At 36.3% G+C, this 24,489-nt stretch overlaps 2 protein-coding genes across 3 annotated transcripts; both read left to right on the forward strand.

The window, feature by feature from the left end:
- The first annotated feature begins 1,393 nt into the window (after window positions 1–1,393).
- On the forward strand, window positions 1,394–8,333 carry LOC104092155 (cullin-1-like). The gene is made up of 20 exons (XM_009597683.4): window positions 1,394–1,551; window positions 2,296–2,457; window positions 2,580–2,679; window positions 3,069–3,254; window positions 3,390–3,437; window positions 3,527–3,730; window positions 3,822–3,899; window positions 4,263–4,352; window positions 4,458–4,538; window positions 4,651–4,710; window positions 5,086–5,115; window positions 5,208–5,294; window positions 5,386–5,535; window positions 5,628–5,683; window positions 5,783–5,903; window positions 5,987–6,148; window positions 6,257–6,400; window positions 6,483–6,701; window positions 6,801–6,968; window positions 8,011–8,333. Exons 2-20 carry the CDS (start codon window positions 2,321–2,323, stop codon window positions 8,110–8,112), a joined length of 2,223 nt encoding a protein of 740 aa, XP_009595978.1. The 5' UTR covers window positions 1,394–1,551; window positions 2,296–2,320; the 3' UTR covers window positions 8,113–8,333.
- A 4,414-nt stretch (window positions 8,334–12,747) lies between these two features.
- LOC104092154 (BTB/POZ domain-containing protein At1g03010-like) lies at window positions 12,748–16,741 on the forward strand. 2 transcript variants are annotated; one of them, XM_070178039.1, is made up of 5 exons: window positions 12,756–12,887; window positions 13,004–13,119; window positions 14,181–14,247; window positions 14,665–15,861; window positions 16,096–16,741. In XM_070178039.1, exons 2-5 carry the CDS (start codon window positions 13,046–13,048, stop codon window positions 16,633–16,635), a joined length of 1,878 nt encoding a protein of 625 aa, XP_070034140.1. In that variant the 5' UTR covers window positions 12,756–12,887; window positions 13,004–13,045; the 3' UTR covers window positions 16,636–16,741. The 2 variants fall into 2 exon arrangements, with proteins under 2 accessions (XP_070034139.1, XP_070034140.1); XM_070178038.1 differs by having other exon boundaries at window positions 12,748–13,119.
- The last annotated feature ends 7,748 nt before the right edge of the window (window positions 16,742–24,489 follow it).

Consider the following 24,489-nt stretch of genomic DNA (forward strand, 5'->3'; position numbering starts at 1 on the left):
ATTAGTTTTTGATGGTTTTTCCTTTCTTTTTATTATTTATATAAAGTAATTTTTTAATTAATTTTAAAAGTTTTAAATATCATGGAGTTAGAGTACTGGTTGGGGCATTTGCATCTATATCCAGTTTTTGGGTCAACTTTTAACTTATACCCGCTTTGCAAAAAAAAAAATACAAGCGTACCCACTTTTCGGGTAACTTCAGACATACGGGCCTGAAGTAGCAAAAATTTATGTCTGAAGTTTGAACTTCAGAATGTTTTGCCTGAAGTGTAGCAAAATTTCAGATATTTTTGCTTGAAGTTTGGCCTGACTTGCAAAGGCAATCACGCAAATTTTAGTTCATAGTGCAATGTCAAACTTCAGCTCAATAAAACTACATCATGTTTTGCCTGAAATTTTTATTTTGTAATTGCTGAACTTCAGCATTCTAGGAGCTGAAGTTTGTTTCGTAATTGTTGAACTTCAGCGTTCTAGGAGTTGAATTTTGTTTTGTAATTGCTGAACTTCAGCATTCTAGGGCTGAAGTTTGTTTTGTATTTGCTGAACTTCAGCATTTTAGGAGCTGGAGTTTTTGTTTATATTAGCTGAACTTTAGCATTCTTAGAGCTGAAGTTCTAAGTCTGTACACAAATTTCAGCTCTGAAGTGCAACCAATGACTAATAAGTCTGAAGTGAAAAATTGCACTTCAGATGCACTTAAGGCCAATAAGTCTGAAGTGAAAATTTGCACTTTAGATGCACTTAAGGCCAAAAGGTCTGAAGTGCAACCAACGTTTTTATGCACTTAAGGCCAAATAGGCCTGAAGTGCAAATTGCACAGAAACAGAAATTTGTTCATCGAATTATAACAATTCAATTTACGATTTAATACCTAAATCTATTCTAGATGAGCTCAAATTTGAAACATAACCTCCAAATATCACCAGGAACAAACCCAGTCATCAATTTGTCAAAACAACAATAAATCTAATGAACCCATTTTACAATTAAGAAAAAAAGAAGAAGAAACTCTAAGCAATAGTAAAAAATAAATCATCATAACAACTCACCATTATAAAACATCATAAACTACATTAAAATATGTTCACAACCATCATATAAAATCATTGTCACCCGAAGAAGAAGAAGGAGGAGAAGGAGAAGAAGAAAACGAAGGAGGAGAAAGAGGAGAAAGATGTGTGAAATTGTTTAAAAAGAGGATATAGGTTAAAACTTAAAAAAAAAATAAGTATAGATTAAATGGGGCGATCAAATAGGCGCCCCGTGCAATTTTTACTACTAGTTGTAACTACACAAATAATAAAGAGAAATCATATATAGGGCCGATTATCTCTCAGGCCCAAAATCTTCTAAGCCCGAATAAAAAACCAACAAATGTACTCAAATTATAAGTATCCAATTTCTGCCTCAAATTGTCCTCTCTCTCCCTCTTTCTTTTTCCTCAAAACTCTTTTTCTTTTATTCCAAGTTTGGCTTTGCTCTCCTCTGCCGTAGCTTTGCTCCTCTGCAGCGATCTCCTCGTGTCTTCCCTTTCTCTGACGGATTCAAACTGTATGTTTCTGTTATTCTCTCGCTTGTATATTTTTTTTCTCTCATCGCACTCTATGTATTTTCCTTTCAGTCTATCTCTAATTTTGACCCAAACCCTAACCCTAACTCTTTTGTCCTATGATTTCACATAAAACACTAAGTTTATTGAATTGTAATTTAATGTTTTTTTCTGCTTTCGATATATAATCATTGTCCTTAGTGATTTTTACATGTCAATATTACACGTTCTTTATTTGCTTCCATAATCGCTTGACTTTCTGATGGTATATACTAATTTGTTGTTTAAGCAGAAAAGAATTAATATATCTGAAAATCTATGACTATATTTCTAAATATTTGATTTCATCGAATGCTGCATATGATTGGTGAAGGGGATATGCGAGCCTATGCTGTTTTTTGTTTGTTTGTGGGGGTGGGGGGTGGGTGGGTGAGGGGCTCGGACTCGTTGTGATAAAATAAATGTAATACTTGTTGTAATGTCCAGACTAAAACTAGTCAAGTTATGGCGTAACCGTTCACAACTATTTTGTGCTTGAATCATTGTTGTAATTGCTGGCGAAGCATGTGATCATATTTGTTTTTATTTTGTTTTCCCGGTTAAAAGTTAAATAATTATATTTTTTAATAGATTATTGCTTGGCTTGGGATTGGCTTTTACAAATTAGTTATATACTGTCGTGTTAATGTGGCTTTTTCTTTCTTGATAAACTAATGTGGGGGGTTTTCCAACTGCTCAATATGCAGATTGTTGTTACAAGAGTTATCAGAGATGACGATGAACCAGATGAAGACTATTGAGTTGGAGGAAGGATGGGAGTTCATGCAGAAGGGAATCACAAAATTAAAAATAATTTTAGAAGGGAGTCCAGATTCATTTAGTTCTGAAGAGTACATGATGCTCTACACGTATCCATAACTTTCTTTGTGCTTAGAGTTACTTTTCCTTTTCTAAATCATGTTTTCTGCTTTAAACTTTTCATCCTTTTGGCTGGTATTTCTTTTTGGATTATCCTTAATTTGAAGAATAGCACTATCTATAACATGTGTACACAGAAGCCGCCTCATGATTACTCTCAGCAGCTATATGAGAAATACAAGGAAGCTTTTGAAGAATACATCAATTCTACAGTAAGAACCTTTGGCTATAAGACTTATCTGTACCAAGTTGTGTTGCATGGTTCATTAGGGTTGAAGTATAGTTGATGCTGTAAGTGTGCTGGACCATGTTTATTAACTTTATAATGCTCTAAGTGTGTTAAATGTTGCCATGTCAATTTTATCACAAAATTCAGAATTTCTTAAATATATGAATAAGATGTATATATGGACTATATTATTGTGGTGATTTATTTAGTGTAACTTATACTTCATATACCATCACATGTTGAGGTATGTTTTTTACTAAACAGTGAAATGGTGCAAATCCATGTAAAATACTTCTTGATTTAGCATCGAGTTTTCTCATTGCTATGCTTTTCCTATTCAAGTTTCTCATCTGTTTTTGTATTCTTTTTTAGGTTCTGTCTTCTTTGAGAGAGAAGCATGATGAGTTTATGCTGAGGGAGCTTGTAAAAAGATGGGCAAATCATAAACTTATGGTCAGATGGCTTTCACGGTTCTTCCATTATCTTGATCGGTATTTTATTGCTCGAAGGTCACTCCCAGCACTTAATGAAGTTGGTCTGACGTGCTTCCGTGATTTGGTTAGTCTTTAGGAATTTTATTTGATATACTGATATTTGGTTGACTTATCTTCTTCATGTTTCAATTTTTCTGGGATAAATACTCTTCATATCGTTGTTGTTCATGGTATTTACTTTTGTGATTGTTGATAATAGGTTTATCAGGAGTTGAAAAGTAAAGCAAGAGATGCAGTTATAGCACTGGCAAGTGTCATGCCTTCTTCATTTTACACAATTATGTATGATACTGTACACCAAGAATAAGGGTCTCATTGACAGTCCTTTTTTATCAGATTGATCAAGAACGTGAGGGTGAGCAGATTGATAGAGCTTTATTGAAGAATGTGCTTGGTATATTTGTCGAAATTGGAATGGGGGAGATGGAGTACTACGAAAATGACTTTGAAGATGCCATGCTTAAAGATACTGCCGCATATTATTCTCGAAAAGCATCAAACTGGATTGTGGAAGATTCTTGTCCAGATTATATGTTGAAGGTAAAAAGCCTATCTGCAATGCCATTTAGTGCATAAGTTGGTTGTGTCCATATCCCAGAATGAACTCTAATACCTGTTATTCCTAAAACAGGCAGAAGAGTGCTTGAAAAAAGAGAAGGATAGAGTGTCTCATTATTTACACTCTAGCAGCGAGGCAAAACTTCTGGAGGTCAGTATTGGAATTTAATGAGGCACTTGAAAAATTGAAATATAAGGATTTTTGTGGCACCTTAACTTCTGGAGAAAGCCATTTAGAACTTCAAAGTAAACAGTTTCAGATTTTTGTTAAGTTGCAGTAGCTATTTACTTACTCCATGACATTGTTATTTACAGTACTTAAATAAGGTTCAGAAGCCTTATAAGGTTCTCATTTATAAATGCATGCTGTCCTCGCCATGATAACTTTTATATGCTGATTTCCCTTTTACCTGATATTTACTTCGCTAAGTTTGTTCAGTTTTGAAACGAGTTATGTTAAATGTGCCTCTAGTTGTATCTATCCTCCAAAGTTGAGACTTAACTTGTGCTGCAGAAAGTTCAAAATGAGTTATTGGTTGTATATACCAATCAATTGCTTGAGAAGGAGCATTCTGGATGCCGAGCTCTGCTTATAGACGATAAGGTGTTAATTCCTTCCATATTAGGTGTCTGATAGTTGGTATGTATTTGACATCTTATTTGATTATTTTGTTTTATCCCTTATTCCTACACTCTCTGTTCATGTCAGGTAGAGGATTTATCTCGAATGTATAGGTTATTCCACAGAATCCCTAAAGGGTTGGAACCAGTTGCAAATATGTTTAAGCAGGTATTGGTCTTCTATGTCTGTTGAGCAATCTAACGGTTTTCGTTGAGTTTCTTTGTTTTTTCTTTTCGTTTTTGGGTGTCTAAACACTTCGTGATGGTACATATTTTTGCAGCATGTCACTGCTGAAGGCATGGTCTTGGTGCAACAGGCCGAAGACTCAGCAAGTAACAAGGTCAGTTGGCTAAATTCATGTTGTGATTCACTTGACAATATGGTTTTTGGCCCATTTTTCTTATTTTAATAACTTTCATGCTTCTAGAACTATAAGAGAAAAGTTTCATCTTAGGTGTGCAGGGAGTCCTATAAGTAGGAAAAAACAGGCGAAGGTGAAGAGGAGTATGCTTAAGCAACCCAATCTTTGAAAATAATCAAGTAATGTAGAAAACAAGGAATTTGAATGGATTAAAAAGCATTAGCAGAAATAAAAACATATATGTGAAGTTGTTATCCACATGTTGTTCTTATGATTTGCGAGTTATTGTTTTTCCTTTGGTAGTAACTCTTTACCAGTGCATTTTGAAATACTGATGTTTATGTAATTCTACAGGCTGAAAGTTCCAGTGGTTCACAGGAGCAGGTAAATCCACTTCTCTGAAATTTTACTTAATTTGAATTTTTATGTAATAGTACAGAGATGGTTCAACCGTGTGTACCCCACTCTTTCCTCAGGTATTTGTTAGGAAGGTTATTGAGCTGCATGACAAGTATATGGCATATGTGACCAACTGTTTTGCAAATAACTCTCTCTTTCACAAGGTATATCCAACTGTTGTTGTGGAGTTATGCTTTTTACCTTGAATAATTTGGGATATGATTTCTGATGTGTCTAACCTTTGAACTTCTATAGGCTCTAAAAGAGGCATTTGAGGTCTTCTGTAACAAAGTTGTTGCTGGCTGTTCTAGTGCAGAGCTCCTTGCTTCTTATTGTGATAATATCCTTAAGAAGGGTGGGAGTGAAAAACTTAGTGATGATGCTATTGAGGAAACATTGGATAAGGTAGCACTAACCAACATCCTGCTTCACTTTCTGGTGGTCTGTCAATCTTTCAGCTATTATTATAGCATCATAACCGTTTATGTTTTATGTAGGTGGTAAAGCTTCTAGCATATATCAGTGACAAAGACCTGTTTGCTGAGTTCTACAGGTTGGAAGCTACATCTAGCTTTTTCTTTTTGGCTGAGTAACTAGTTTCTTGTTACATCTTTAACCATTGGATGTATATGCTGTCTTCATAATTTTATAGGAAGAAGCTTTCTCGTCGATTGCTTTTTGATAAAAGTGCCAATGACGACCATGAAAGGCTTATCTTAACAAAGTTAAAGCAGCAGTGTGGTGGGCAGTTTACGTCAAAGATGGAGGGAATGGTGAGGAGTGTGTATTACTTCTAATTTTATCTCCCCCCTGAGAAATATCTTGTTGAAACTTATAGTTTGCAATAACAAAACAGGTGACAGACTTGACATTAGCGAAAGAAAATCAGAACCACTTTCAGGAATATCTCAGCAACAACTCGGCAGCTAATCCTGGAATAGATTTGACTGTCACAGTTCTTACAACTGGCTTTTGGCCTAGTTATAAATCTTCTGATCTGAGTCTCCCCGTGGAAATGGTGAGATCTGCTTCTCTTGAGATCTATAATAATTCAATTGCTGCTGCTGATTTGATTTTTCTCGTTTTGTTTTTACTTATGATTTACTCTTTGCTGTTGGTATCTCAGGTGAAGTGTGTAGAAGTCTTCAAGGAATTTTATCAGACAAAAACGAAACACAGGAAATTGACCTGGATTTATTCATTGGGTACATGTAACATCAATGGCAAGTTTGAACCAAAAACTATTGAGCTGATTGTGGGAACTTACCAGGTGATCAGTTTGTGAAATTGTTCCGCTGCAGCACCCCTGTCAGATACCAAATATTGTTATTGATTAATGTTCTCATTTTCAGGCTGCTGCTCTATTACTGTTTAATGCTTCGGATAGATTGAGTTACTCAGATATCAAAAGTCAGTTAAATTTGGCAGACGATGACTTAGTCAGATTGCTTCAATCCCTGTCATGTGCTAAGTATAAAATTCTGACTAAAGAGCCTACCAGTAGAACTGTTTCGTCAACAGATCATTTTGAATTCAACTCCAAGTTTACTGACAGAATGAGGAGGATTAGGGTATAGATACTGTTTAACGCTACTAATATTTTGCTATGATGCTTCCCCTATATGTGCACCTGGGACACTTTTTCTCAATGACTTAATTGTACCATCCAGATCCCTTTGCCTCCTGTAGATGAAAGGAAAAAAGTGGTCGAGGATGTTGACAAGGACAGACGTTATGCAATTGATGCTTGTATTGTGCGCATAATGAAGAGCCGGAAGGTGCTTCCCCATTCGCAGCTCGTGTCCGAGTGTGTTGAGCAATTGAGCCGCATGTTTAAGGTATGCCACTTCATCTTTTGGATTTCCTCAGGTTAGGTATTCCATTTAGGAAAGAAACATAATTTTGGCCTGCCTAAATGGTGACCATGACCTTCAATTTGAAAATGGACGACTGTTGCTCCACATTGGACATTCCATTTTTTCTTGCTTGCTATCTAATTGCGTGTTGCTTAAAATTTGTTTTCATTTTGTTTTAACAAGTTATCAATGTCCTAGGGATCAGTTTGCTGATCGAATATCTCCAACTGTTATCACTTGTTGTGTGCTCCTAGTTCTGACTATTCAAAAAAATATCGGGAAAGATTTATAAAGTACAATTTACCCTCTTAGTTTTGCATTTGTGGTGCATGGTTGACTTTTGAAGGTTGCATTATAGTGAGACTGTTGCTCGACTGGCCATCTAATATAGGCTGCGAGAATGAAATCTTTCAGTTTCTTTATTAGATTTTTTTTTCTGTACCTTTTTTCCCCCTGTTATTGTCCGTTTCTTACCTACTAATATGACAGAGAGGGGCAACAGGAGGATGTTGACTTCTCTGTGACCTGCTATCCTTTTTTTTAAACACTCCCTTCATCAAAATGTTAAGTGAAAAGAGGGTTATTTCAGTCCAAAATGGAGTGACCGTTTTGAGGGAAAATAAGCATATAATCGCCTCCCCCACCCACCCACCCCCAAGTTGTCTGGGAAGGATGTCTACGAAGGAATTACTGAAATTGTCATTTTGTCCATGACCTCTAGTTTGTTATATATGTGTGTATTTTCTTTAGTGCCGGCATGTTCGACCGCCTCAAAACTATGAGGTATATATATATAGTAGGTTATGTGGAGTTCTGGTAATTCTGTGCTTTGAGGTGTAAAATTTGTAACCCAAGATTGCCAATATCTTATCATATTCTCTTTGCAAGTGTCTTTTCCGCCTCCCAAATAGTTTTATCCTGAAATATAGATATGGGCTCTAGTTGGAGAGAGTTGTTTGTTCGTGTATTCTAATTGTTGAATTTTCTATTGTGCCTATCCTAAAATTATAAAACTTGTGTGTAGCCTGATTTCAAAGCAATCAAAAAGCGGATTGAAGATCTTATCACCCGGGACTACTTGGAAAGGGACAAAGAGAACCCAAACTTGTTCAAGTACTTGGCCTGAGGCAACAAGCTGATACCTGGGTGATATTGAATGCTCTTGGCACTATTGAAGTGTGAGTACAGCTGGGTTTTGATTATTAGCTAAGGACAATAGCAGAGAATGTTTTTGACCTTGCCTGAGTAGGCAACTTGTGCAGTTAGAATATCACCACCTTTTTCAGAAGTTGGTGGCACTTGAATTCCTTGCAGTATATATTTCAGCCGTGCACTATTATTTCCTGATGTTCCTGATTGTCATGTCATTTAAATGCCGCATCTTTTTGTAAATTCTATGCTTTGGTGTTTCTAGATGTGCAATACTTTCCCTGGATACTAAATGGTTTAATGTGGACATAATATCTTAACCTGTTCATGGCCTCGCCAGTTTCCTTTATGAAGAATAAATTTCAAATAACAAGAACTATTCACTTCATTGTAAGGTGTTTTCACAAGTTTTCCCATATCTTATGGCCGTAACTTAGATATAATTTTGAGAATGTTTTTTTTCATTTGTTCAACATGCCAGGTAGGTATAAACTTTAAGAAAGATTTTTGGTACTGCCACCTACAGTTTTAAATTGTGGTCTTAGATATGCCATGACATTTCTATGACTACAAAAGCATATCATTAAAGATAAAACAAGTTGTTTAATGATAAATAGTTTCCAAGTATTAGAAGGTGCTAGTCCTTCTTGGAGCAAACTAAAAGGAATGAGCGGAGTTTTTTTCCTACCCTCTACCTTCCAAGTATTAAAAGTTGTTAATCCTTCTTGTGCATGAGTATGAGCCGGATATTTGACGGTACAATTAAAGAAATGTATAGCAACTCTCATAACTCCATCGATCAATTCTTATTTTTCTTTTCTCTTGATAGATATTTTTTCGATCGAAAATGTGCCAAATTTTTATTTTAAGTATCTCACATGCACCAAAGAGACGAAAATAAAGAGCATTATCGAGTTGTTTCTTTTGAATTTGTTAAAATTTTATGTTTGTGGGGTTTCATCTTTTGTGTACACATCATTGCAGCAACAAGCCTTTTTGGTGGGTCCAGCTATTTAAATCTTCTGAACCTTTTCATGTCAAATATATCGTTTCAGATCCCTATTGGCTGCTCTTGCTCTTCTTCACTAGCACATCTCTAACCCTGGCCTCCATTTTCTCCTCCAAAATGGAGAATAGTTACTCTAACCATTACTCTATTTTTTACTTCAAAAAATAATATTCCATTTTATATTCTTATCTCTCTTCAATATTATATTATTATTTTTTATTTAAATTTATTTTTTTATTTCTATTAAAGAAATTCTATCTTTTTTTTTTATATATTCATCGCATATAATTTAATATAAAGTTATTTTATACCATAAATTTTTAAATAATATAATTTGTAAGCAAATATTATAGATTATATATTTTAACGGATAATTCAAATAAAGATAAAATTATTGAGATACAAGATAATTAAATACATACTACATTATGGTAAATGATTGATAAGGCAATAAGAATTAAATGGATGTGTACGTCAAGTAGAAAATTTGCGTCATAGTGGTGCTTCTGAGCAAGATATTGTGAGTATTTATTTTGTAGTTACTTATACTTTATTTATATATATATTTACTTATTGTTTTCCTTAATCTTTTTAAATATTGCAGCTTACACAAACAAAAGCTTTACTTATGCAAGATCCGAATTTCAAAAAGGGTTTTTAATTTGATCATGTGTGGGCTATAATGAAGGATTTTGAGAAGTTTAACGATGGCGATCTTGGAAGAAAAAAACTAAGAAAGCAAGGCTATGCTAATATATCATCGGAGTCTGAGAATCCTACCCCTGATTCACTCTATCTATCATCTCCTAACATATCATCATTTTCACTAAATTTAAATGAGGTTGTTGGACGTGATTCCACATCATCACAATGGCCTAGTGGGGTGAAAAAAGCAAAAATGAAGAGAAAAATCGACGAAGGTTATATGAAGATAATCCAATCAGAAAATAATCGGATTGTTGAGGCGATGAATAATGCAACTGAGATTAAAAAAGAAGTTTTGACTGTTCAAAAAGAAAAACTAAGACTAAAAGAATTGAAAGAAGAAAATAAAATTTTAATGATTGATGTGGATTCTATTGTCGATCCGACTCGTCGTGAATTTTTGCGACAAAAACAACAACGAATAATGTATAAAAGAAGTCAACAATTTTCACAGTCACAATCACAACAATCCTCGGCCCCATTCACTCAATACTATAATGATTTTGGTGTATCTGGAAACGATATAAGTCCCTACTAAGTTATTATGCTATTTACCGTAGTTTCAATTTTTATGTATTTTAATTTAATGTATTTTCAATTTTTACTTTTTAATTTTAGCAACATCTAATATTTTATATTTGCACCATTCATTTTTTGAGATGATTATTTTTTGTACAATTATAACTTGTAATACAATTAACTTACAGTTTTACATAAAAATAATAAATGCACGAAAATTAATTTATCAAAATTATACGCCAAAGTTAAGATGTAAAATTAATATTATAAAGATATTATATAAACATAATTAGATATATATAAAGAGATAAATTAAAAGAGTTAAATAATAAAAATAATAATAAAGTAAGGAGGAATAGTAATGAAGATCTCCATTTTGCAGCAAAAAATGGGAAGCATTGGAGCCACATTTTGGCAAAAACTGATTACATTTTGGAGAAATGCAGCAGCCTTGGAGATGCTCTAAGGTCCAAAATCTTACCAACCCTTCAATGAAAGAGCAAGAACGAAGGGCATATTTTGTAAAATCTTTCACTATCATATGCAAGTTTTACTCATTTTTAAGTGCAAGAACGGAAATTTTTCATGCGAACAAGCTACAACAAGGACAGCATCAGTTGTGCGGAAAATATACTTGGAGTTTGAAGAATTAGTATTGCTCCAGGTGCAAATGGAATTAACTTTTTATAAGACATCAAATATATTACTAAAATTCTTTGATTACTATTGATTGTGGATCAGTTAAACTAAGAAGTTATGGGAGTAGTTATTATAGGTTAATGTTAAGATGTGTTGGTGGTGCGTGAGACTTTAAAGGAAAGGCATTTGAGATGACAATAGAAAAAGCTATGTAGATTATGTAAGTAAGCACCCTTTTGTTTTCAATGGCAGAGACAGCATAGTTCAGATTAGTTATTCATAAAAATACGACTGTTTCTTTAAGATTAATCTTTTGTTTTCTGTTGGGAGAAAGCCTGCAATCTGTAAGTACATTTTTATTGTCAAAGTAACAGCTTCAGAAAAAGAAAAAGAAAAAGAGCCACTTTGCAATTCCTCAAATCTATACTGTTTGCAGATCCCATTATGATCCCAACCACGCAACCACAACAGCCATTGCCAGCTACAAATAAGAATTTGGCATTTAATTTGGGCCATTTCAATCATTGCCCCCATAACACTTCTACTTTGGAGCAATACTGAGTTGGACAACTCCATGTTTAATCCCAATACTATGATGCACTAGATAACACAAAAACGGATTCAAGATTTAAACTTTATGGGTTCAACCTTCAAAGTTCGTAGCATTGAATTCATTGTATTTTTAAAATTATAGTTTCAGACTTACCATTTGATGCAATTTTCGTAGCATTGAATTCATTGTATTTTTAAAATTATAGTTTCAGACTTACCATTTGATGCAATTTTAGTTTATTACACATAAATTTTGGTTCCGTGTTGAAAGTACCCGGTTCAGATGAACCAAGTGAGGAAACTCTAGATCTACCATGAGATAATACACTATCAATATAGTTTAACTTGCGATAAATTATTAAGTGACACTTGTCATAGAGATTTTTTTAAACCAATAATTACCTTATTAGTGACATGATTAAAGGCAACATAAGCCCTTGACCTATATCTAGTGGCAAAAAAAGGAGTTTGTGTGGCTCAAAGATAAAAATGAAAGCTTCTCATGATTTGATGAATTGTGTAAATCACTAAGGCGATTATGTCATCAGCAAAGGACAACAACGTTTGCACTCATTAAAATTACGCGTGCATGCTAGCAATGGTCCAGTTAGTCACCTGAAACATCATCTTCTAAATTCTAAGTTTTTTTCAGTTAACAAAGACTATTAAATCGGGAAATTAAATTGAGCTAAACTTGTACTGTATCACATTTAACTTTGCATGTGCGAGCTTGCTCACGTTGTCGATCTCAAACAAGTATAAAAGAGGAGGGTTGTGATAGACTAGCAGCCATTATAAAATAAAACCTGTCTATTGAATCTTCATAAGTCGACTCCAACTTGTTTGTTTGAGACTAAGGCGTTGTTGTTGTAAACTTGTTTCACATTTAAACAACTTTTCTGCCACATTACTAAACAGTCTTGAGTTTTGTCACAAATGAAGTCCAACATCCTTGATAAAAAACCAAAACATGGTGAAAAAGTCTCCGCCACTTTTCCACCGTCAAATAGCATTAAGAGGATTAATATATCTTTTGACTTAACTAATTACTACTAACTTAAATGTACTTTAGACATTTATTTATAATTAACGTTAAGTTTTTTAATACTATCATTAACTTTAGCAACCTGAAAAATAAGCAGGGCTTGCTATCATGATTAAAATACACCTTTAGTGTTTAATTTTAATCCTAATGGCTTTGTATGGGTTGATGAGACTTTCTCCTTACTCAAGAGGACCTGCTCTCTGGCCTTTTGTTCCTTATTTGACACAAAAAGCACTTACCGAGAGAAGGGGAGAGATAGAGAGATAAAATGCCAGCAAATAAAGTTAAGCTTAGTTTAAGACTTTGATGTGCTGTTACAATGAATAGCTATTGATCAAAACATATTATTAATTTTAAGGACTGATTGGCACAAAGAATTTAATACAGTGGAATTTGCAGGCTGAAGCTGAAGTGTAAGGCTTTGTTTGTTTTGCTGAGAAGATGGGAGTAGTTACAGTTGCTGAACTGAAGACAAACATATCTGTGAAGAGGTCTAGAGCCCATCTTACTGAATGGTATCTTCTTTCTCCTAATGACTTAATTAGTTCTCACCATATTTGGATATTTCCCAATATTAGTATTGCTTATAACTAAACCACCAAAAAATTCGATTTTATTAAGTAGGTGACAAGGTGCATTAAACCACTTTCCAGATTTTGAAATTAATATGGGTTCAGAATTTAACATTTGTTAAAATTTTAGTTGTTTTTCTCACACACACACACATGTATGCCTATGCTATATGTCGAGAATGTTTGGTTGAACCTATAGACCAAAATCTGCATCCTCTAGCAGAGGCAGAGTCAAGATTTGAACCTTATGGGATTGAGATTGTACTCCTTTTAAGTTACTGGATTCTAAATTAATAAGTTGTACATATTCAATAAATTTCTTAAGACAAATACATGATTTGAACAATAGCTACTGGGTTCGGCCGAACTCGCAGCCCACACTTTGCCTCCGCCCCAGGCTGATCGTTTTCTTGTTTCTACATATGGTGTGGACAGCTATAGTTATGTCAATAATTTTCAGCTTGTCTACCTTATGAGGGCCCCAAGCAAGTAGATATGAGTCATATAATTAGCTGTTAGACTAAATAGGGATAGATTTCAAAGAATGAACCAGAAGATGATATACCACTCGCTAAATTGACTCTTAAAGCAGAATACTAATGGTATTGTAGCTTAGTTTAACTTTCAGCTTGTCTACCTTATGTCTATGTTGTTTGTAGCTTCAAATTTTCATCTGCTAGTATCTAGATAACTTTCAGATCGGCTCTAAAATAATTCTCGTCTTTTATTTTTGACATGTAACTTGCACTTCTAGTGAACAAGTTGATTATCAATTTTTTTCTTCTTATTAAGACGATATTGTGCTATCGAAAACAACCTCTCTATCTTTATAAGGTAGGGGTAAGGTCTGCGCACACACTACCCTCCCCAGACCCCACTTATGGGAATACACTAGGTTTGTCGTTTGTTGTTATTAAGACGATATTGTGCTATACCATGATTTCTCTTAGTTACAACTTTTCTCTTCAACAGCTTTTTAATATTGACCAAATTTACTGTGGCAGGCCAATATCTGATGTTTCTAGTGATCTTACAATAGATGTAGGAGCTGCTAGTTTTGCCCTTCACAAGGTATGAATAATGTAGTACCAAAATTTGCTTTTCTCCTCTATTTTTGATCTACTGATTCCCTTCATAAGTTATTGAGCTACTCAAGTCTAGCAAAAGCAACAGTCATGCTAACTAATGGTTAGTCTACAAGTAGCTTGGAAAGGATAATAAGTTTAGTTGTATAAGTTGTCGATCCACATAATTGCCGCCTTGTCTAGATGAAATTAAAGGGGAACTTTGGCGTAACTACTGGTAAAGTTGTTTCCACGTAACCACGGGTTCGAGTCGTAAAAATGGCCTCTTGCAGAAATGCAGGGTAAGTCTGCATACAATAGACCCTTGTGGTCCGGCCCTTTTTCAATAGGAAAATCCATACAAAAAAGAAGGAAAAATAAACCACTTGGACGCGTTTATAATGCATATAGACTCTTTTTGCAGTTCCCTTTAGTATCTCGAAGTGGAAGGATAAGAAAGCTGCTGCTTGAGGCAAAAGATTCAAAGATGTCAAGACTGAATCTTCCTGGTCTTCCAGGTGGATCTGAAGCATTTGAACTCGCTGCGAAGTTCTGTTATGGAGCGAACATTGAGATTACCATATCAAATGTTGCAATGCTAAGATGTGCAGCCAGTTTCCTGGAAATGACAGAAGACATCTCCGATAAAAACCTGGAAATACGAACCGAAGTTTTCTTAAAGGACACAGTATTCCCAAACATATCCAACTCAGTGTCTGTTCTTCACAGCTGTGAGAAACTACTACCAATATCAGAAGAAGTCAAACTCACAAGTAGGTTAATCAATGCTATTGCAAATAATGCTTGTAAAGAGCAACTTACATCTGGTTTTTTGAAATTGGAGCATAATTTCCCATTCAAACCTATTAAAAGCCTTGATATAGAGACAGCGTCGGACTGGTGGGGCAAATCACTAATTGTGCTGAACCTGGAATTGTTTCAGAGGGTTTTATCTGCATTTAAAATGAAAGGTCTTAAACAAGATATTATAAGTAGAATCTTGATTAACTATGCCCAAAATTCTCTTCAGGGACTCATTGTTAAGGATCCTCGTTTGGTTAAAGGAAGTTTCTTGGATTTGGATCTACAAAAGAAACAAAGGGTCACCGTTGAAACAATAGTTAGCTTGCTACCAACACCGTCGAGGAGAAGTACAGTCCCAATAGCCTTTCTTTCGAGCTTGTTAAAATCTGCAATAGTAGCATCAGCATCTACTTCTTGTAGATCTGATCTAGAAAGGCGCATTGGTCTACAACTACATCAAGCGATTCTTGAGGATATTCTCATACCTGGAAATGGGAATGGAAACAACCATAGCCCTTTGTATGACACTGATTCAATCTTAAGGATATTTTCCATTTTCTTAAATTTGGATGAGGATGATGTAGAAGATAACCAACTAAGAGATGAATGCGGAATGGTTTTTGACTTTGACAGCCCTGGATCTCCCAAGCAAAGCTCAATTCTTAAGGTTTCAAAATTACTGGACAATTATCTCACAGAAGTTGCACTAGATTCAAATCTAACACCATTAAAGTTTACAGCACTGGCGGAGTTACTTCCAGACCATGCCCGTTTAGTTGATGATGGACTGTATCGAGCTGTAGATATTTTCCTCAAGGTAAGCTTTAATACGACTTTACTGTTATACTAGGTGATGTTAAATTGCTTTAATGTTGTGACAAAAAATAGTTCTGTTTACAGTTATATTGGATAAAGTTCAGTGATGATACGTGAAATTAACTTGTTATTCCTTTATAAGAATGAAGTGACACATGTCCACAGTTCTGCAGGCTTAATGAACATTTTCACGTGTTAGTGTGTTTGAACGAGATACATGAAATTTTTATCGCAGGTTCATCCGAACATAAAGGACTCAGAACGGTATAAACTCTGCAAAACTATTGATTGCCAGAAACTATCACAAGAAGGCTGCAGTCATGCTGCACAAAACGAGCGGTTACCTGTACAAATGGCAGTTCAAGTGCTGTATTTTGAACAAATCAGACTGAGAAATGCAATGAATGGGGGACAAAACCAGTTATTCTTTGGGTCAATGAACAGTCAGTTTCCTCATCGTTCAGGCAGTGGAGTAGGAAGCGGATGCATTTCTCCGAGAGATAATTATGCATCAGTGAGGAGAGAAAATAGAGAATTGAAGCTTGAGGTAACAAGAATGAGAATGAGGCTTACAGATTTAGAAAAAGATCATGTGTCTATGAAACAGGAGCTAGTAAAACCACATCCTGCCAATAAGTTATTCAAGTCATTTACCAAGAAATTGAGTAAGCTCAATGCAATATTCCAAATAAAGGATTCAAAGACAGTAGTGGGAAAAGCAAATTCAGAAAGTCGGTTTCCTTTTCAGAGGAGAAGACATCATTCAGTTTCTTGATGCTGTATTGAACGTGTGAATAAGAGTGTATAGCCCTTTTCTTTCTTCTTCTTTTGGCATTGTGATGTTTTGCGATCATTGACTATATAATTCCTAGTTTAATCTCTGTGTTGAGTTAAGCTGCTTCCTTGTTTCTTGAGTGTAGCTTTGAAAGTGGATACACTAGCTTGTCCATCATACGTTATAGGTATAACTTGGAGATAACTGGGCAAATTTTTGATTCTGCTTGCTGACAGCATAAATCTTTCTTTTACGCGATCCATCTACAGCAAAAAGTTATGATATACAGCAAAAACAACGAACCCAGTGTAACTCCACTAGGGAGCTATGGGGAAGGTAATGTGTACGCAAACCTTAACCCTACCTTGAGAAGGTAGAGATATTATTTCCGATAGACCCTCGGCTCAAGAAAAAATAAAAAAGAAGAAGCAGTAGCAACAAGCAGTAACACCAGCAAAATAACAAGATAACTGAAGCAAAAGAACCAACAAATAGTGATAGAAATCTGAAAATACGAAAATACAAGTCTAATACTGATATTACTTGTAAGGACAAGGAAGACGTACGATTAGCTACTAATCTTTTATCCTATTTGTCGACCTCCATACCTCTTATCAAGGGTCGTGTCTGCGGTAAGGTGAAACAACGCCAAGTCCTACCTAATCACCTCTCTCCAATACTTCTTTGGCGTACCTCTACCTCTCCGTAGACCCCCCAAGGCCAACCACTCACACTATGTGATTCTCCTCTTCACATGCTCGAACCATCTAATCGCTTCCCCCATCGTGTCCTCTACTGGGGCCACATCCATCTTGTTCATAATATCTTCATTCCTAATCTTATCTAAGATGAAATAGATAAACTGAAGTGTCGAAGCGTGAGCCTTGCTCACCTTTCCAGACTTACATTTATAAGATAAAGTTACAACAATATATGGAAAGGAAGTTACAACAATATATGAAAAAGATAATTAAAAAAATAAATCAAATAAAGTCCTAATACAACTAATAGACTAAAAGATAACGCTAACACCCTACCTCAATCTGAACGAAAATAATGAACGTGAAGATTGGCTGTTAGCTCACGAAAACGGATAGAGGGCAATACTTTGGTGAATAAATCTGCAAGTTTCTCAGAGGTATGAACATGAGAGACCACCGGATCACCGTGACTAATCTTTTCACGAACAAAATGATAATCCAATGTAACATACGGGAATGAAAAACTGGATTGTGAGCTAGATGAATGACTCTAATATTGTCACATTTTGCGGAGACCGGAGAAGTAAGAAAAACGCCAAGATCATGAAGAATATATTGGAGCCAAGTAGCTTCAGTAGTTGTAACAGCAAGAGCTCGATATTCAGCTTCAGTACTTGAGCGTGCAACAGTAGGTTGCTTCTTAGCAGACCAAGAGATGAGATTGGAGCCAAGAAAAATGCAGAATCGAGTTGTAGACCGCCTAGTGGCTGAACATGTTAACTTGATGAGATTAATACGGAGATTGAAATGGGTAATTCACCATACGAGAGAAGGAAGGGAGAGAAGAGAGATATTATTTCATTTTTAGTCAGTTAAAGAATTAAAATATATGTACGTACACTTACACTAGCTAAAGCTATATACAACAAACGAGCTTACTTCCCAGAATTGGGCCTAGTAGCCTGTTATGGGCCTAGTAGCCTGTTATACAAATAAATATAATGTGGCCCAATAAGTTATATGGGATGAGCTTCAGATTGGGCTGCTTTATTACTTCAACTCCAACACCCTCCTCCCCGCGCAAGTTAGAGGTTGACTGCACACCCAACTTGAGTAAGAGAGAACGATGGACCAGACCTGTAAGAGGCTTGATAAAGACATCGGCCAGCTGAGAGGAAGTGGGAACATGATGCAAAGCAATCAAACCTTCACTAAGCTTGGTTCTAATGAAATGGCAGTTGACCTCAATGTGCTTGGTCCACTCATGGAAAACAGGATTTTTTAGCAATATGTATTGCTGCTTGGTTATCACAGAAAGCAGGAACAACAGCAGGAACTGAGATACCAAAATCAGACAGTAGTTGCACAACCCAAACTAACTCAACTACAACTTTACTGATGGCTCTGTATTCAGCCTCAGCTGAAGAAAGAGACACAACTGGTTGTTTCTTTGTCTTCCAGCCAACAAGAGAATCACCTAATAAAATGCAGAAACCAGTGACTGACCTCCTGGTGTCTGGGCATGCACCCCAGTCACTGTCATAGTATGCAGATAAGGAGAGATCAGGAGAGCTACTGATGAACGTTTCCAACATCAGAGGACCCCTTAAGGTACCTGAGAATATGTAAAGCAACATGCATATGGGAAACAAATGGGCTCTGAAGGAACTGGCTCGGATGCTGCACTGCAAATGATAAATCAGGCCTGGTATGGGTAAGGAAGTTAAGTTTACCCACCAGACTTCTATACTGCTCATGAGATGGCAGAAGTTCACCCATATCAGCCTTCAACTTGTGATTCAAATCAATGGGACAAGTGACAGAACTGACATCTTCACAATGGTACTCCTTGAGAAGATCTCTGATAAATTTCTTCTGGTGCAATAGCAACCCAGAAGGAACATAGGGAACTTCAATACCTAGGAAGTAATTGAGAGTCCCTAAATCTTTAATTTTAAATTGAGTATCCAGAAAAGTCTTCAAGGCAGAAAGCTCCTCTAAATCATTACCAATCAATATGATGTCATCTACATACACAACCAACAGAACAATAGAAGAACCAAAATGTTTGGAGAACAAGGAGTAATCATTCAGGGAGTGAGTGTAGCCTCTGGAGCATAAAGCATGAGATAACTTAACATACTATTGCCTGGATGCCTGTCTCAACCCATACAAGGATTTTTGGAGATGGAAGACCAAAGTAGGGGAGGATTCAGAAGATGAAGTGGCACACAATCCAGAAGGAAGCTTCATATAAACCTCTTTATCTAAGTCACCATGCAAAAAGGTATTGTTGACATCTAATTGAAAGAGAGGCCACCTTCTTTTGACAACCACAGTAATTATACATTTAACAGTAGAGAACTTTATAACAGGAGAGAATGTCTCATTGAAATCCACACCTTCAACTTGAGTGTCACCCTTAACAACTAGCCTAGCCTTGTATCTCTCCAAAGTCCCATCAGCCTTGTAGTTAATCTTATAGACCCATTTGCACCCAATTGGTTTCTTCCCAACAAGCAATTCAACTATAGACCAAGTGTGATTAGCCTCGAGAGCTTCAAATTCCTTCCTTATAGCCTCTTGCCATGCAGGAATAGAATCAGCTTGTTGATAGGAATGATGCTTAAATTCAGCAGTGTCAGCTAAGCTTTGAAGGCATGCAGAAGTAGAATTGGAACCGCATAAGGAAGGAGGGAGATCACAGGCAAACTGTTGGAGATGAGTAGGGAGAGTATGAGTCCTGGCAGACCTCCTAAGGACAGGGGAGGAAGTAGTAGTAGAAGGAGTAGAGGAGCTAGGAGAAGAGACAGGGTCAGGAGAAGAATGAAAGGGAAATGAAGAAGAAGGAGAGGAAGGAGCAGGAAAGGAAGGAATGGATGTATCAAGAAAGGAAGAAACAAGAAAGGAAGGAGTGGAAGTATCAGGAAAGGAAGGAGTTGAGAGATCGGAAAGGTAAGGTGATGAAGGAGCAGGGAAGACAGTAGAAGGAGAAGTAGGAGAGGATGCAAAAGGAAATATGTCCTCATAAAAAATTACATCCCTGGATACTAGAGTAAGCTTAGTAGTGAGGTTGTAAAGCTTATACCCCTTTTTAGTGAGGTGATATCCCAGAAAAATACAAGGTTCAGCTCTAGGCTAAAATTTGTTCCTATAGCACTTAGGAACTGTTGAGAAACATAGTCATCCAAATGTTTTGAAGTGAGAATAGGAAGGAGGCTGCCCAAATAGTAATTCAAAAGGTGATTTATTCTGAAGAAGTTTGGAAGGAAATCTATTAATTAGATATGTGGCAGTACGTACACAATCATCCCAAAACTTGAGAGGTAGTTTGGACTGAAAAAGAAGAGCTTTAGAGGTCTCCAGTAAATACCTATGTTTTCTCTTTACTACACCATTTTGTTGTGGAGTATGGAGACAAGATATTTGATGAATAATCCCAATTTCAACAAAGAATTCCCTGGAAGAATTACTAGAGCCAAGTTCAAAAGCATTGTCACTTCTAATAATTTGGATAGTGGTGTTGAATTGTGTTTTTACCATGGCAACAAAAGCTTTGATTAAAGAAAAGGCATTGCTGTTGGACCCCTTGAGATGAGTCCAAGTAGCTCTAGTAAAGTCATCCACTATAGTCAAGAAGTATTTGCAACCATTGTAAGTAGGGCAACCATAGGGACCCCAAGTATCCACATGAACTAGATAAAAATGATATGTAGTCTTAATGGAGTTGTCAGGGAAGGGTAACCTAGATTGTCTAGCTAAGGGACAAATAGTACTAGTGAAAGGTTATTTTGTAGAAAATTTACAGGGCAAATCAGAGATTTTCCTCATTCTAGCAAAGGGCATGTGCCCCAATCTATGATGCCATTAAGCTCCATTTTATTCAAACCAGAATGATATGTACAGTAAGGCCGCGTAAAAGTTTGCAAAAAAAAATAATATTTCGTGGTGCCGAATTGGTTTTACGTGATGAGGATTATAGAAATTCTTTGCGTCGAGCTTGCGAGCTGCGGCTCAGAATTTTTAGGTTGAACAATGCACTGAGGGATAAAGAAAAATTTTTGGTAGAAAAATACATTTCTGCGGTCCATTATGCGACCGCAGAATCACTCTGCGGACAACATAATGGCCGTAGAGTGAGGCAGAAGAGGGGCAATTTTGGATGCCATTCTGCGGTCGACTATGCGACCGCAGAACTGTTCTGTGTTTCATTATGCGACCACAAAACAGGTCTGCGGACCGCAGACCCAGACAGATTTTTGGCCAGCTTTGGACACCAATTATGCGGTTGATATGCGGTCCGCATATCGATTATGCAATCGCACACCTTTTTTCGGAGTTTCATTTTTGAGTTTTTAAAACCCGACCCTACTTCGTTAAACATACATTTTGGGCCATTTTTGAGCTAAAAATCTGACATTTAGAGTGAGAGAGAGTGCCCTAGAGTGAGAAGGTGTTCCTCAATAATTGTTCTTCAATTCTTGCTCAAATTTTGGAAGATTAAGAAGGGAAACTCACTAGGTCTTCATCCTAGAGGTAAGATTCTACACCATAACCCTCAATTTCGAATTTTGTCTAGAAATGGGTAATTAACAAGATAATATTTGGGCATGAGAGTTATTTATTTTATATGCATGTGTTATCAAAGGGTGTAGGAGGATTGTTGAGAAAAAAATGGTAAAGATTGGGTTGTGGGATAATGGAATCCTCCATAAAAAGACCTTGAAACCTTAATGCACACCTAGTGTTTGATAAAATGCTCAAATGAGCTAGAACCATGAGCATCTTCCTAATTTTGGTTCAATTTATTATATTTTTTTAAAATAGATTGAAGTTGCTAAGAATTTCGGAACATTTTAGAGTTTAAGGAAGCTCCATTGAGGTATATTGGCTAAACTTTTCTTTAAGAATTGGAACCCCAATATCCTTGTAAGTTCCAAGATATTTATTATAAGTTGAGTATTTCAAATAAGTTTTGTGACAAAGATATATGTTTAATTTGCGTTTCAAATACTCTCATAATATTGTATTATAAATTGAGGATGTGTTCCAAACTATGGATTGTGTATCTACGTGTTATGATTCCAAGTCGTGATTTATGCGGGAAACTATTATGCTAAATTGTGTAGAGATTGTGATTGGAGTTACACCTCCACCCGCATATATTGGGGTGAGGCGGAAGAGCCGCTTTGTGTATGATTTTGGTATTGTTGTTGCACCACCACCCACATATACATATTGGGGTGAGGCGGCATGTCCGATTTATGTAGGTATTGGTATCATTGTGTTTACACCTCCACCCGTATATATTGGGGTGAGGCGGCGGGGCTGCTTTGTGTGAAAATGGGTATTGTGCTTACACCTCCACCCGCATATATTGAGGTGAGGCGGCGGGGCCGCTTTGTGTGAAAATGGTTACAAAGGTCCTCATCTTAAATTATATAAATGTTAATGATAGCTCTTGATAAGCTTGCTTTGGTTTAAACGGCTATTTATGCTATTCTCTTGTCGCCTGGTTCATCATATTTATATTGTATTTTCGAATTCTTTAATTGGTGTTTGGTTTTCATACTAGTACTATTCGACATGTACTAATATCTCTTTTGTCGAGGGCGCTGCATCTTTAATGGATGCAGGTGGTTCCACAATAGAGGATATTGTCCAGTGATAGCGGTGCTCATTTTTCCTAGCTGACTTGGTGAGCCCCATCTCATTTCGGGGTTGTGCATCTTTTATTTTGTATGTGATATCGTATTATGAGGTATAGTCGGAGCCTTGTTGTCGGCACTATCATTGTACTCCTTGGTATTTTAGAGGCTCCGTAGACATAAATGTGGGTTGTATATTAGTGCTGGGAAAGTCAAACTATGTTGTATTACTTGTTCTATTTAAGACCTTAAAATGATGAAACTATTGGTAATGAATTGGTATTGTAGACATGAACATCTTATTGTCTAATTAATGAAGATATGTATACTATTTATTCATGGATAAGTTTGGGTAGAAGGAAATCTAATAGGCTTGCTCGGCCGGGTTCACTCGATTGAGCGCCGGTTGCGCTCCCCGGTTTTGGGAGGTAACATGTACAATGAGAAGCAGTAACTGAATCAGAAGCTAATGGAGCATGGTATTTATAATGAATAGAATCAGAAGGTAAAGAAGAAGAAGCCTGTTATACAAATAAATATAATGTGGCCCAATAAGTCATGTGGGATGAGCTTCAGATTGGGCATGAGTGTGATTGGGCTGCTTTCTTACTTCAATTCCAATAGAACAACCAACCCAATTCGAGTCCGAGAAAACAATAACTGCCAAGGGAGAATTTTTATACAACTGTAAGCCCCAATCAATGGTGCCACTAAGATACCGAAAAATCTGTTTTTCCGCCTGAAAATGCAATTATCTCGGTTGGTGAAGGAATTGAGAAGCAAGGTTGACAGCAAATTGAATATCTGGCCTAGTAAAGGATAAGTATTGTGGACTTCTAACCATTTGACGATAGATAGAAGGATATTCAAGCAAAGGGGAAGAGGTGGAATTCCAATCAAGCTTACTATGAAGCGGAGTAAGCACTGGTTTACACTTTTCCAATTTAAAGCGATGCAAAATTGAAGTAATGTAACGATGTTGCAGTAAGAGAAGTCCCAAAGAATTATTTTTTAACTCAATGCCAAGAAAGTAGTAAAGTTGTCCCAAGTCCTTCATTGAGAATTCTGTACTCATGGAAGATATAAATTGTGATATTAAGGACTTTGAAGAACCAAAAATAGCTATATCATCCACATAAATTAAAAGAATAATGCAATCACTCCCGAAGTAAAAAATGAACATGCTTTGGTCCGAAACACATTGCTTAAAACCGAGATCAAGAAGAAAACGAGCAAGACGATGGAACCAAGCCCTCGGAGATTGTTTAAGACCATATAGAACACGTTGCAACTTGCAGACATAATGGGGATAATCTGGATGCTCATACCCCTTAGGTTGGCGCATATAAACAGTCTCAGATAACTCACCACGAAGGAATACATTTGACACATCCCGTTCTGCTGTTGCATAATGAACCGTAGAACAGTTCTGCGGTCGCATAGTTGACCACAGAATGGCATCTAAAATTGCCCCTCTCCTGCCTCACTCTGCGGCCATTATGCGG

Source organism: Nicotiana tomentosiformis, chromosome 6 (assembly GCF_000390325.3).
Source record: "Nicotiana tomentosiformis chromosome 6, ASM39032v3, whole genome shotgun sequence".
Lineage (NCBI taxonomy): Eukaryota > Viridiplantae > Streptophyta > Magnoliopsida > Solanales > Solanaceae > Nicotiana > Nicotiana tomentosiformis.

Coding starts and splice junctions, on each gene's coding strand:
- LOC104092155 (XM_009597683.4), top strand. CDS start 2,321: ATGACGATGAACCAGATGAAGACTATTGAGTTGGAGGAAGGATGGGAG. Junction 2,458..2,579: donor GAGTACATGATGCTCTACAC/GTATCCATAACT, acceptor TTTGAAGAATAG/CACTATCTATAACATGTGTA. Junction 3,731..3,821: donor GTCCAGATTATATGTTGAAG/GTAAAAAGCCTA, acceptor TTCCTAAAACAG/GCAGAAGAGTGCTTGAAAAA.
- LOC104092154 (XM_070178038.1), top strand. CDS start 13,046: ATGGGAGTAGTTACAGTTGCTGAACTGAAGACAAACATATCTGTGAAG. Junction 13,120..14,180: donor AGAGCCCATCTTACTGAATG/GTATCTTCTTTC, acceptor TTACTGTGGCAG/GCCAATATCTGATGTTTCTA. Junction 15,862..16,095: donor CTGTAGATATTTTCCTCAAG/GTAAGCTTTAAT, acceptor TTTTTATCGCAG/GTTCATCCGAACATAAAGGA.